This window comes from Pyrus communis, chromosome 10, assembly GCF_963583255.1.
Source record: "Pyrus communis chromosome 10, drPyrComm1.1, whole genome shotgun sequence".
Classification (NCBI taxonomy): domain Eukaryota; kingdom Viridiplantae; phylum Streptophyta; class Magnoliopsida; order Rosales; family Rosaceae; genus Pyrus; species Pyrus communis.
In genome coordinates this window covers 4,704,717-4,719,056 of record NC_084812.1, presented here as the reverse complement: position 1 = coordinate 4,719,056, position 14,340 = coordinate 4,704,717, and the positions used below count along the sequence as shown (strand labels likewise).

General features: G+C 35.9%; 1 protein-coding gene across 1 annotated transcript; it reads left to right on the top strand.

Moving 5' to 3' along the window:
* The first annotated feature begins 1,603 nt into the window (after positions 1 to 1,603).
* On the top strand, positions 1,604 to 9,877 carry LOC137746705 (putative cyclic nucleotide-gated ion channel 13). The gene is made up of 7 exons (XM_068486713.1): positions 1,604 to 1,629; positions 2,158 to 2,632; positions 7,031 to 7,219; positions 8,177 to 8,502; positions 8,714 to 8,831; positions 8,997 to 9,113; positions 9,210 to 9,877. The coding sequence occupies exons 1-7, from the start codon at positions 1,604 to 1,606 to the stop codon at positions 9,684 to 9,686; spliced, it is 1,728 nt and encodes a 575-aa protein (XP_068342814.1). The 3' UTR covers positions 9,687 to 9,877.
* The last annotated feature ends 4,463 nt before the right edge of the window (positions 9,878 to 14,340 follow it).

The following is a 14,340-nucleotide window of genomic DNA, read 5'->3' as shown; positions in this document are numbered from 1 at the left end:
AATTGATTCCTTAGATAAAGCAGGAGTTTATATATATAACCATCGTGAAAGCAAATTATTGTTTCATCGTTTTGCTAAACATGACAAGAAATTATAACAGACTACTGAAAAAAGAGAGAAGAAAGAATAATTCGGAGAACACTCAAGACCTTTTTGGAACATGGAATATATAGCAAGTACATCCTTATGGTGAATCAACCATTTGTTTGATCCATATGAATGATTAAAAGATCTTCAAATTGAACTTTTTTTGTATATGTGATATTTACATGATAATAAAGAGAAAGAACGATTTTATTTTTGATGTTCGTACGGTGAAAATAGAAAAATCGTTAAGGGAAGGAAAACATAGGCTTCCCCACGAGAAAACACTAGTATCCTTCCACTAAACCTCTTGAATGTAGAAACTTAAGGTACGAAAATGTAATATTAAGAGGAACAATTTAAAGACGCAAGTCGCAAGTAACTTATCAGTTTTTTGCTTTAATCAGAATGCAAAACACATGCATGGGATTAAAGATATGAATGGAGGACCCGTCCTTCTTATCACTACCTCGTCCATACAAAGAGCCCACAATCATTATCCTTTCACAAAAGCTCTTGTAATGGGAAAGAGATCCTCTTCGGATCTCTCCCATCAAAGCCACCAAGTCCACTTATCCGGACCCTTGAAATTTGATTTAACAGTTAAATTATTATAACTTTTTAAGGGATCCCCTGTTTATAGCCGTTAGATCAAATTTCAAAGATCCGGATAAGTGAACTTAGTGGCTTTGGTGGAAGAGATCCTCTCTTTCATTTGTAATCTACAAACTTCACCTACGAAATGTAAATATTAAGAGGAATAATTTAAAGACACAAACGGCAAGTCTTGTCAGTTTTTTGCTTTGATCAGAATGCAAAACACATGCATGGGAATTAAGGATATGAATGGAAGACTCCTCTTCTTATCACTACGTCGTCCGTACAAAGAGGAATGTGCTTTTAGGCTGTGTGGCCAAAGATTTTCCTATGCCCAGAGAACCAGAAATTGCTCACAAAAAATTAAATAGGAAAGATTAGAAGATCCCTGCATGAGCATTAAATAAGCTTAATGCTTTTCTAATTTTGCCTATCTAATTTTATGTGATCCATTTTTTACTACGTACTTGAGCTCAATGTCTTGAAACTTAGAAACCTAACGTGGCCTTAGGAAATAATTAGCGGAAATTGGATAACCACAGTGGAAGCAAAGTATTTCATAGTTTTCCAAAAGATCAGAATAAATTATTATTGACGACTGAAAAAGAGAGAGAGAGAGAGAGAGAGAGAGAGAGAGAATAATTATAGAACACTCGACACGTTTTACAATTATATTTGGAACTGAATTGGGATTTGAATTGGAATTGAACACTCTCTCTCTCTCTGTGTTCTATTGGTGTAAGCTTCAGTACTCGAATCTCAGGTTAGTAGGGCTCCAGTACCTCTCTCTCTACTTGTGCATCAAACTTTTAGTTTGCCATGCACATGCATATTTGACTACTAATCATTGATATTATTTTAACAAGCTAGGTGGCTTCTAAATCTCGTGAGCAGAGGATTTTGTAACATATGAACTTGAGTTATGGAGGTCTCCATTATAACCATAAGGTTCGTTTGTTTCTGTAACTTTAAGATCATTTCTTGTTTTCTTTCTTTTTCTTTAATTATGAAAAATGACATAATTATTATAAGTTGAAAGAAAAATATTGCTAAATGAGAGGGGAGGGTTACCGTTAGATTAGGGTCAATTAATCCGGTTTCATATGTCTACAGTTACTAATTATTCAATTAAAAAAAAAAAAAAAAAGATGTGTGTCAAAAAGTACTATTTAATTAGGTTGGTATATATATACATGGAAGTGCTACTAAGCCTACTCCAGTATCTTATCTCTCCACCCATCTCATATTTACACTCACCATACAAAATGAAAAAGCACATAAACTATATCCCCACACACCATTATTTCCAAAAAAATCAATTCAATCATAAACTATTTGCCAATTTCATTATCGTCATCAAATTTCAATGTTTCTTAAGATATATTGTTCTCAATTCCTTTTAACTTAATTTGAAATATTTGAAGGGGAAAATGTTGAATAATATTATTTATAATATATTTATCGTGTCTTGTATAGTGATCAAGGTCATCGGAATACTATAGAGGAGGGGGAGGCTTCCAAGGAAGACGGAGGACACAAAAGTAGAACTACTGCAGAATTGTCACCAACTGAACCGCCACGTCACCAACCAAAAATACTCTTTCCAAACTGGGATATTATCTTTATATTAGCGTCCGCAACTTCTCTCTTCATTGATCCCTTGGTGTGCTATATTGTGGTCATCGTCAAGGAAAACAATTGCTACATTTGGGACCAATGGTTGACGTGGACATTTTTTTCTTTACGAACAATCGGGGATCTCTTTTATGTAATGGACATTGTTGTTTCTGTGATGATATTTCGCTCCAAAACCAAACGTAGGGCGAAGTCTTCTGCAGGGGCCTCCTCGACAAAAACTACTGATGATCTTCGTAATTTCAAGCACAAGAGATCAGTTAAATTCTCATTAGCCATTCTACTTCGCATTTGGCTGGCTCTTCCCGTTATACAGGTAAGACCTTAATTAAGAGAAGGTAATCTCTAGCAAGTAATTAATTTTTTTACATTTAACTGCATGCATGAATGATACCTAGATTTTATTTAACGTGTATACATAGTGATTGCACATGATGTAGCGGGATATATGTCAAGGGAAACCGAACAAACCCCCCACGCTAGAATTCACTAGCAAACAAGCTGAAGCCTAACAATAATAATCCAGAGTCTCTCCCAAAAAATAGAGAAAACTCTAAAATTGAATTGATTATAAAACCTAAGGCCAAGATGACTTATTTATAATGTGATACAACGAAAGTTACAAATAAAAGAGATCACCAACGGTCACCCTTAAATAGGTTTCTAGTACACCAGAGACTTGAGAAAAGCAATAAAAAATTTATTGATAACATGATAAGATGATGAAAATAAAACCTTAAAGTTGTTTATATAGTGTTTGCAAAAGAAAATAAAACTAAAAGATTACAAACGTTCCGAAACACCCTTGTTTTCAACCCTTCAAAAATTTTTAAAATGCCAAAATCCATCCTATACTACAACAAAATGGCGAATTGCAATTGTCTCGTCGTTCTTTTTTCGAAAAGGTATCATAGGTAGGACACTAAAAACCCAAAAAAATACAATTCACCGCAGCTAGCTCGAATTTGTCGTTCGAATAAGCTTTTACAACCCCTCGTCATAATGATTTTAACCCTAGGAATCTAGATAAAATTGGAAATAAACAAACAAGAAATATCAAAATTGTACTTAAAACAATAAAATCCAAATTAAATATGGTAAATAACATTATTTGCCTGAATTTTGGGCCCAAAACTGACAAGCCAAAAAAAAGTTGTGTTAATTCGAACAGCCTGAAAACCCCAAAACATCCACTTTTGGGATATGACAGCAACATGTAATCTATTAACGCTTGATTTACCAATTCTCTAATCATTTTTTCTTCATTAAACGTCGCTTCCTCCTTTTAATTTTATAGTATGTAAAATAACGTAATTCTTATCCTACATCAACACACTAATTACCCTATGATAAACCATGATGCTATGTACTCTTGACGTACATTCCTGTCAAAATTTTCATTTTTCTACCTACTCATGGTAGTTAGGTTGGGTTTGCCCTGTGGGTTTAAGACTTGACTCAACCCCTCATACAATTAATTATTTTGACGTTGTTTGGACTCGATTTTGCATGCATTCAGCCTATATATTCTAAGGGGTTGAATGAGAGAAGCATTAAAGATCAGGATTGGTTTCTAGATAAAGGTGGAATTAGTCCCATAATAAATCTAGGTTTAGCATCCTAGTTGAATGCAGCAAGACTTGGTGGCGGTAAAGTTTCAACTGAGAATAAGTCCTTGTATATTCAAAATATATGTCAAGGAATTGGAATATTATTAAAATTATACCATTCGGTACACTTGGCCATCACAGAATACATCACTATAAATGCAAGATACCGTGCAACAAAAAAGCCCTTTCAACTCAATAAAAAACTCAAAACACTCTACTCGAAAAGCCTCGATGTATGCAACTTTCTCACAACTTTGAGAAAAACACTAATTATCCTAACCCTCTTGTCAACTTATCTTCAGTTTGGATAAGTAAACACTATTGTGTTGACAACCAGTGACATCTTCAGTTTGCATAAGTGAACATCATTGAAGTCGTAGAATCATTTGATTTGAAAGTATTTTCAAGTTGGATTAACATGATTGCTTCTGGTTGATTGGTTATCTATCCAAGTCTTGGCTGGCGAAGAGTTTCAATTTCTCCTAAAAAGGCAACTTCATTAGCTCCTCAGCGAAGTGAGGTGTTTTATATCGGTTACTCCCATGTGCACCTCATAATTCGGCATTGTAAACACTCATTTCCTTTGAGTATCTTTTCCCATACAGCCTAATATCGATTTGACGCACATGTATTCTTACGAATATAGTTGAAGCTACGGAATTCATGCAAAAGATCCTAAAGTTCGTAGTGAATTAAGCAAACATTGTCTTTAGGTTCTAGAACCTTAGGCCAATAGGTGTTCATTCTTTGACCATAGTCGCTCAGGTGCAGAAGTCAACAGTGTATCTGACAACCACCACTTCATATATTCTACTCGCCCGACTAAGCTTGATCGCTAGTTGGCACGCCCATATTCGCAAGAATGACTTAATTAGCTCAATAGTTACTTAACCTGTGTTCTCTTTGTAATTTTTAGGGTCAACATTTTGGCATGCTCGATGAGACTTTTAGTGCTAAACCTGCGAAGTTCATATGATATATTAAGATCCTAATCCGGCTCAGTTTAGTCCAGTGGATGAGATCCAAGATCAACTAGAGAAACACATTAAAAAGTGTGAAGGGAATAAAAAAAGCATGGGAAGCAAAAATAATTCTTGATGCTCATGAAAAGATGCGAAAATCCTTCACCCACATGTTAAAAATGAAGGCTTAAAGTACTGTACAAGAGCAACGGGTAAAAGAGGACAGAACCTTATTTAGTATGTGGCTAGATGAGAAAGACTCCTTTACATTCTTGCATACAAATCAATTCCATTTAAAGCATGGTTGGATCAAAAAGCCTGTGGCAATTTTTAGCTTCAACCCCAATTAAACCTTAGCATAAAAGATTGTCAATTAGGCCGAGAAAGAAGTTAGCCTACCTATTCTTTCGTATGAGATGGAAAATTTGGTTAGCCAAGGAAGCAAAAATTGGAGTCTCTGAGCCAACTATAAAAACTGATCCAGATGATGGATTCTTCGCGGAATTTTCCAATAAAAAAACTAGGCTAAAACACATCCATATACGCAAAAACTATGTCTATCAATATGGTTATTGGAGATAAGGCCGATTTGGAGGAATCGCATTGAGCTGAATTGTTCAAGTTAAAAGCCAAAATTAGCATAGTGACTATGCTAGCGACAGCTGCGGGCATAATAACTCAACACATTTGGCAGCCGAGAATCAAGAATGTTTGGAGATGATTCTTTACCCGGCTTAGAACAAAAAATCAGATTAACGCCAATGGATTTAATGATATCGGCTCGGAATAAAGCATTGTTAGTCTCCTCCTTATTATGGTTAAGCCACTTTCATTTTCGTTTGCTAGTAAAATAATAACTTTTATTTTCTGAACTATTTGGTTGTTTAGGATGATACTTAAGGAAATAATAGGGGCAACAAGCGGTTGTCTATAGAAAAAAAGAAAAAAGAAAAAAGTGCAATTTTAATGGCCACCCATTTTAATTGGTAGGCTGTTATGCGGATTAGTTGGACCCGATTTTGCACATACTTTAAGTTGGTGGATGAGAGAAAAATTGAGGATCATGATTGAATTCCGGATAAAGGTTAAATCAATCGTATAATTAATTTAGATTTAGAGACCTAATCGAAGATGTGATACTTGATGACGAGACTGAGAATAATTTCGAGTATATTTAGAGAATATGCCGAGGAATTGAAATATTATTAGAATTATACCATTCAGTAGACTTGGCCATAACATAATTCATCACTATAAATGCAATACACCATGCAACAACAAAAAACCCCTTCAACTCAACAAACAACTCTTTGTGCGAAACCTTTCTCACAACCTTGAGAAAAACACTAATTATCCTAACTCTCTAATCAACACATCTTTAGTTTGGATGACCAAAAAAATTGTGTTGACAACCGACGACATCTTCAGTTTAAATAAGTAAACAACATTGGAGCCGTAAAATTAGGCGATATACTCAGTTTGGATTAACATCACTGTTTCTGGTTGGTTGGTTATTTATCTAAGTCTCGGCCGACAAAGAGTTTTCAATTCTTAAGAGATCACTTCATTAGCTCACCTGCATAATGAGGTGTTTTATGATCAGTTACTCCCATGTGCACTTCATAGTTCAGTATTTAGACGGCAGAACCAAGTTTACCATAAAGACACTTATTTCCTTTGGGTAATTATGCCCGCACATCCTAATATTGAATCTGCGTGCTTATATTCTTACAAATATAGTTGAAGTCGCCGAACCTGGTGCATAAGATCTTGAACTTTGCAATGAATTACGTAAGCTTGTCTTAAGGTTCTAGAACCCTAGGCTGAGAGGTAATCCTTCCTCGACAATAGTCACTTATGTTCAAGAGTCAGTAGCGCATTTGACACCACCACCACCTTATCTATTCTGTTCGTCCAATTGAGATTGGTCGCAAGTTGGCACGCCTGCATTCCCAAGAATGACGTAATTAGCTTAATAGTTACTCGGCCTACACGTCACGTAAGCTTTGTAATTTCTAGAGTCAACAAATACCCTGCTTAAAAATTTGACGCACATTAGATAGATTATTATGTAAATTAATGATTGAATAACATTGATTATAACTTATAACTCAAATTAACTGTTGGTTGAAATGTCTCCAGGTAATATTGATCACTCTAAAGTATACACCCAGTGATCCTACAATGCTTGTTTTACTAATTCCAGTCCAATATACACTGAGGGCTTATAACCTCTACGAATGGCTTAATCGGCGTGCTAACGTTGAGACTCGAATAAGAGGAGTGCTTTATGTTCTATTAGACTTGCTTCCGTTCACCACTGCTTCTCATGTAAGTTCAAATTAATCTTATTCCCCATTTTTGGGGAGAAAAATCTAAATTTTCTTGTATCCTTATTGTCGAGATATATGAGTGTATATGATAAATTTTTTAAAACTAGCTTGGTCCTCCACCAACATATTTGCTAATATTGTTCTCAAGGTAACCACTAGGTGCAGGGTTTTTCCAGGCATCCGACTATTAGCATTGAACCTTCCACATATAAACTATAAATTATCTTGTTAAGTCTTTATGTGAGACTATTCTCTAGCAGTAGGTATAGCCATGCTCAAACATTATCTGGTAAATTAGTAAGTTAATACGATACTAACCACTCGTTTAGGTCACTCCGCAATGTCGTCATCTCATAATCTTAACCAACATTTTTTAAAAACAACATCCAAAGAAGGAAAACTTTCACAATAACAATGCAAATAGGGGTGAGCTATCCACACACCCTATTTTACTTCTCACACATCCCTTGATAATTTTTGTTTGTTGATCTTCTTCAATTCATCCGATCAGACGGCCGAAAATTAAAAAGGTGTGTGAGAAGTAAAATGGGTGTGTGGATATCACACCCCATGCAAATATAGTGAAATAATTTCCGATTTGGATAACTTTTTCAAGCTTGATCTTTCAATTGACCTAAAAATAAGTCAGTTGGATAATGAGACGACGCTGTGTAATAGACTTAAACAAGTAGTTATTATCGTATTAACATATTTACCAAAAAAAATACATATTAACTTGTTAGTTCTTAAGAACTTTTATATATATTAGGGTAAAATTTCTCGTATGATTTTGAATAAACAAAACATAGGAGAATACTAATTTGGAGTAAGAGCATGTTTACTTCTTTAAGGGCCATCTCTTTTGAGGGGGGTGATGCTTTTCATTATCTTTTATCCTTTTTCAATATTTTTATAAAACATTGATTATTAACTCTATGTCTTGTTTGCCCTTCAGCTTTATGGATCCATGTGGTACATTTTTGCTGTGATTCGAGAGCTAGAATGCTGGCGGGCGTATGTCTGTAAACATGAAACAATATGTGACCTTGACAGATTTTACTCTTACTTTTATTGTGGTCGTTCTTCTCTGAAAATCAATTTCAAGAAAATCAATGTCAGCACCCCACGTATACAATGCTCGGTAGAGCTTCAAAAAAATACGTCATCGTTCCCTTTTGATTATGGTATATATCAGTCTGCTCTCCAATCTAATTTGGCATCGTCAAGAGATTATCCAAGAAAGATCTTGCACTGTTTTTGGTGGGGTCTTCGAAACCTGAGGTTTGCATTTTTATGACTTTTTCATGTTTGATCACCTAGAAATTAATATGCATATTTATGTTGTAAACTCATCAATGTCTTTTTTACGATTACCCTCTTATCAACTTCGTCTTTGTAGATAAATTCCATAGAAAATATCTGTCATGTTTTCTGAAAGAATGTCATCAATAAATATATTCCTCTCCGTTCCATGTTTTTGTTTTTTTTGCAGTTCTTTTGGTTCAAACCTTCAGACTAGTTTCTTCCTGCCCGAAATCATCTTTTCAGTTATGATCTCTATAAGTGGCTTGGCTCTATTTTTAGTATATCTCAATTCGAGGGTGAATCAGGTTGGTGCGGTGATCAGTGCTTCTTCAAGCAAAAGTTTTGTCATTAGTTAAGCTTAAGGCTTGAAGCTCCTCCATGCAATTTTTTTTGTGTATTCATGAACGTACGTTATTTCTGGATTTAATGAACTCGTCATGAAATTGCTTTATAGACTACTAAACATGCAGGGATTGGAAAAAATAGCCGAGCAGAGCAGATTGAGACAGAAGATGAAAAGGACGTATTCAATCTTAATAAAACAAACAAGAACCACGTGCCCTCTCCGCATGAGTTCACTAAACAAAGTATGTAACGAGAAATTTTTGAATGTAACGTGCAATCACTAAAGATAATATTCATCATGCGTAATTAATTGTATCTAATTACACACTGGTGTGTAGGTTCCAATTCTTGGAAGTACAAATGAAAAAGGGTTGAAAGCAATATCTGAGTATCTAAAGTCGGAGATTTATACTAGGGATGTGTCTATTTTTCGAGAGGGTGAACCGTTGAGGAAGATGTTGTTCATCCGGCAAGGCACTGCTTTGACCTACACAACTAGTAAAGGTAAAACAAGGGTTTGCAAATGCCTTGAGAAAAATGATTTCTATGGAGAAGAACTTTTAATTTGGGCATTCAAAGCTGCCTCATTTCCTGAGTTGCCTATCTGCACTACCACCATTGTCTCCCAATCAAAAGTTGAAGCATTTTCAATCACAGCAAACCACTTGAAATCTGTAATCGCTGAGGTTTGGTGGCACTTTAAAAGGGAGCTTCCTCACTCTCAGGTGGAGTATTTTGCGGCTTCTTCCATACAAGTAGTCTGGCGCACCCACCACGCAAAAAAAGCTAAGAGATCAACTGGCTGGGACAAATAATTAGTAGATTAGTAAGAGTAAATTGGAGCATTTCTTTGTTGTGTGTGTTTTGAGTTGGTATTGCTTTTGTTTTGTGTGTGTATTTTGAGTTGGTATTGGTTTGGTTCCTCTTTATGTTGCTTTACTCGGCCTTGGTTTCCCTTCAATGCGGTGGTGTGTCTTTGGCTTGTGTTATGAAAAGTGTATAATCTTTGACATGCATGAGAATGATATTCTGAATTAAAAGCTCAAATTATGGATCATCTTCAAATTGGAGATGGAGTGGTGGAACTGGTGTTTTACCATTATATGTCTATTGATATTTGTAGCATAATATGTGAATAGTGGTGCTGGTATTACAATAACTCCGTTGTTTTTCTAACCACTTGAAGAGCGCCACCATGCAAGCGATAACTAGGGCCTGGAGAAGAACTGTCTGGAAGATGTTTACGGTATCTTATCACCATAAAGATATTCAAGATCACGTAACAAGTTTCTGTTTTTTCATATCTGTCTCGTACTCAAATATACCCATTCATAAATCCTCCCCAAAAGAGTGGTACGTACCTGCGGGAAATGAATTTAACAGGTAATAAAATGACATCCCTAACCTTAACAACTACCCTTACACTCTAGTTTCTAAAGATCAAATGTCGAAATTTTTAGGATTAGTTTGGTATTGTTGTGTGTTTTTTTTTTTTTTTAAATTGATTCTGCTGTGCTGTGAAAATAAACAACTGTAAAATAAAGTTGTTGAGAGTTTGGTAAACTTTTTTCGTAAAAGTGTGTTTCACCAAAAAAAAAAAAAATCAGTGTCTAAGTGTTTGGTAAACTTTTATATAAAACTGTTGTGACTATATTAGATGACTAAAAAAAATATCATATTGAATGTAATATAATAAATGTAGGGGCAAAGGTTGTAGTTTTGTAACATATGCGAATGTGTATTTGCCATTTGAAATTTTCATTAAATGAGGATTGTTCACCTGTATGCTTTAAAAAAAAACACTTTTTTAAGAAACATAGTAGAGTCTCCTTCTACTTTTCTATGTTTTTCTACTGCCAATGACAATAGTATTTTTAAAAAGTTTTTTTATTTTATTTTACCAAACACATTTGATCTCCTGGTTTTCTAATAAGTTGTTTTTTTTAGAAACATCACAACCTCAAACCAGACCATAGCGTTATAATTGGACATCCAAAACAATCACATGCATGGGTACCCCAAGGATTGCATGACGGTTTTTTTTGAGTTGCTAATAAACAAATGAAAACATGCAATGCACCATGGTGCAAGTTTGATCTCCACCGATCATCCTCCTACCTACAACTAATTATTTAACCAACTAACGTTATCGTATATCCAAAAAATAAAAAATAAACAAGCCCATCATATATTATTTTTGGGCTGAAAAAATAAGATATTATTATCGTAAGGGGCAGGAGCCCAATAAGCTAAAACCCTAGCCCACCAAAACCGTCTTCAGTTTTGCTTTCTCCGCTTTCTTTCATCAGTGTCTCTGTTTCTGAAAAACCTGAAGAATGAGAAATGGTCAGAAGCATCAAGAACCCTAAGAAAGCCAAAGGAAAGGCCAAGGTCAGCTCCAAATCCACTACCTTCTCCGTTTATTATATAATTTTTTAGTAAATTTGGGGTTTTATCTTTTCCCCAATTGATTTGATTGAATTGACTTGAATTTTTGTTTAGGGCTCAAAGAAAGGAGATGCGTCTTCTTCCTCTTCGGAACCGTCGATGCCGGCGAAGGTATGGCAACCGGGAGTGGACAAGCTGGAGGAGGGCCAAGAGCTCCAGTGTGACGCTTCAGCTTACAATTCTCTACGCGCCTTCCATATCGGTTGGCCTTGTTTAAGGTTGCTCTGAATTTTATGAATTCTTCTTTTTGGTTTGCATAGAAAGTGCAAGAAAAGCATAAAGTTTGAATTTTGGATTGTGGGTTTGAATTATTGGTGCATGATTAGCTGAACTTAGTATAACTCAATTGAACTAATCTTAACTGTAGCTTGTGTTAATAATTACAATTTCTTCTTTTCGGAAATGCTCACATTGTACTCGTAAGTCGTAATATTGAATTATGTTTTGAAGTTCCAGTTTTATACTTAATTTGCGGGTAATGGTTATAGTTGATAATTAAAGTTTCAATCTTTCCAAGAGAGTTATAGGTTTCCAGTTCACCGGTAAAAGTGACTTTCTTTTTACAGCTTTGATATTGTGCGAGATACATTGGGATTGGTTCGGACAGAGTTCCCCCATACCGTGTATTTCGTTGCAGGGACTCAGGTGGGCTTTATCTTTTTGTTTGCTGACTGATTTATTTATCTAATTTCTTTTACCAATTCAATATTGATGGTGAAAACAGAAACCTGTGGTTCTGCACGCAGAGAAAGCTGTTAATTAGAGCTTATCTTTGAGGCTTAATTTTTTGATATTATTCTTCTCATCGATGAGGGAAATATATATTGATCAATATTGATTTACAAGGAAAGAAACACCGAATAATATCTATCATAATTACATTCTGATTACAAGGATCTAAATAAGTAATTAAGCTAATTACAAAGATCAACTCTCTAACACTCCCACTCAAGTTGATGCATAAATGTCGTTCATGCTCAACTTGACGAGAGAGTTGTAGAACGCTTGACTCGCAACAGATTTAGTTAAGATATCTGCTAATTGATCCTCTGACTTTACAAATGGGAATTAAATAATATTCTCATCCAACTTCTCCTTAATGAAGTGTTTGTCAACTTCTACATGTTTCGTGCAATCATGCTGGATTGGGTTGTGTGAGATATCAATGGTTGCTTTATTATCACAAAACAAATTCAAAGCCGACATTGAAGGACACCCAAGTTCTACGAGTAACCTCCGAAACCATAATAATTCACATACTTCCTTTGCCATACCCCTATATTCCGCCTCTACACTTGATAAAGTAACTACTTTCTGTTTCTTACTCCGCCAAGTCACTAAATTTCCCCCCACAAATGTAAAGTATCCAAATGTGGACCATTGATCATTAATATTCCCTGCCCAATCTACATCGATATAACCTTCTATCCAGCAATGACCATTCTTGGAAAACAAGATGGCTCTACCCGAGGACGACTTTAGGTATCGTATAATGCGTTCAACTGCACCCATATGCGTATCACTCGGGGAATGCATAAATTGACTAACAACACTTACTGCATATGTAATATCGGGCCTGGTACGAGATAAATAAATTAACCTCCCAACTAACCTTTGATAACAATCTCGATTAGTGAGAACTTCATCAAGGCGCACGACAAGATGGTGATTTTGGATTATAGGGGTGTCAACCGGTTTACAATCAAGCATTCCGGTTTCGGCTAACAAGGATATTTTCTTTGAGATAGAAATATACCCTATTTAGATCGAGCTACTTCTATACCCAAGAAATATTTCAATCCACCAAGATCTTTCATCTTTCATCACCCGTAACAATCATATCATCCACATAAATAATAAGTGTCGTCAATTTAACCATTCGACGTTTCAAGAAAAGTGTATGATCGGAATTGCTCTGCCTGAACCAATGCTTCCTCATAGCTGTCCGGAACCTACCAAACCATGCCCGAGGTGACTGTTTCAATCAATGCAATGCCTTATTCAACTTACACACCATTCTGGGTTGTGAAACCGATGCATAACCAGGTGGAATATCCATATACACTTCTTCTTTAAGATTACCATGTAAGAAAGCATTTTTACATCAAATTGTTGTAATGGCTAATCCAAGTTAGCCGCTAATGAAAGTAACACCCTTACCGTATTAATCTTTGCTACCGAAGCACATGTTTCTGTATAATCAACACCATATGTCTGAGCGTATCCCTTGGCCACCAATCGTGCTTTGTATCATTCAATCGACCCATCAGCTTTGTACTTGCTGGTGTACACCCTTCGACCTCCCACTTTCTTCTTTCCTCGGGTTAGCAGAACTAAATCCCATGTTTGATTTTTCTGAAATGCATCCGTTTCTTCCTCCCTTGCCTGAGTCCATCGATCATCAAATAGTGCCTCCTTCAATGAACTTGGTGTGCTATCATTGGATATTTGTTGTACGAAAGTTTTGCCGGGTTCTGATAATTTATGTGATGACACATAGTTGGCAATGGGATATTTAGAACCTTTTGTTGTTTCTGGTGAATATCGATTGGGTGGCTTTCCCTGGTTGTGCCTGAAAGGTAATTGATAATTCGGAACATTGGATACATCAACAGGGATAGTAGATCTTACCTCAGGAATATTCTCAAAAGTATAATCATCTGGTGGCATTATATTTTGAGACAATGAGGGAGTAGTATCAGTAGAAGTCTTAATGTCGGCAAGTGGTAGCACTGTTGTTGTGGGTGAGGACAGCACTGCCATGCCTACCGCTGGTTCAGTGGGCAGCAATGCTGCTTATGTTGGCTGGGCTAACAATGTAGCCACTATGGGCTCGGCTGGTAGTGGCAGCGGAAGATCAGTGCTAGCAGCCATGGTCTAAACCTACTCGTCATGTAGTGTTTCCCCCTGAAGATGAGGGTTGGAAGAAGCCGAAGAGTAATACATCTTAGACTCGGAAAAAGTAATATCCATGGTAGTATACATCCGTGTGAATGAGGGTGGTAGCAACGGTAACCTTTC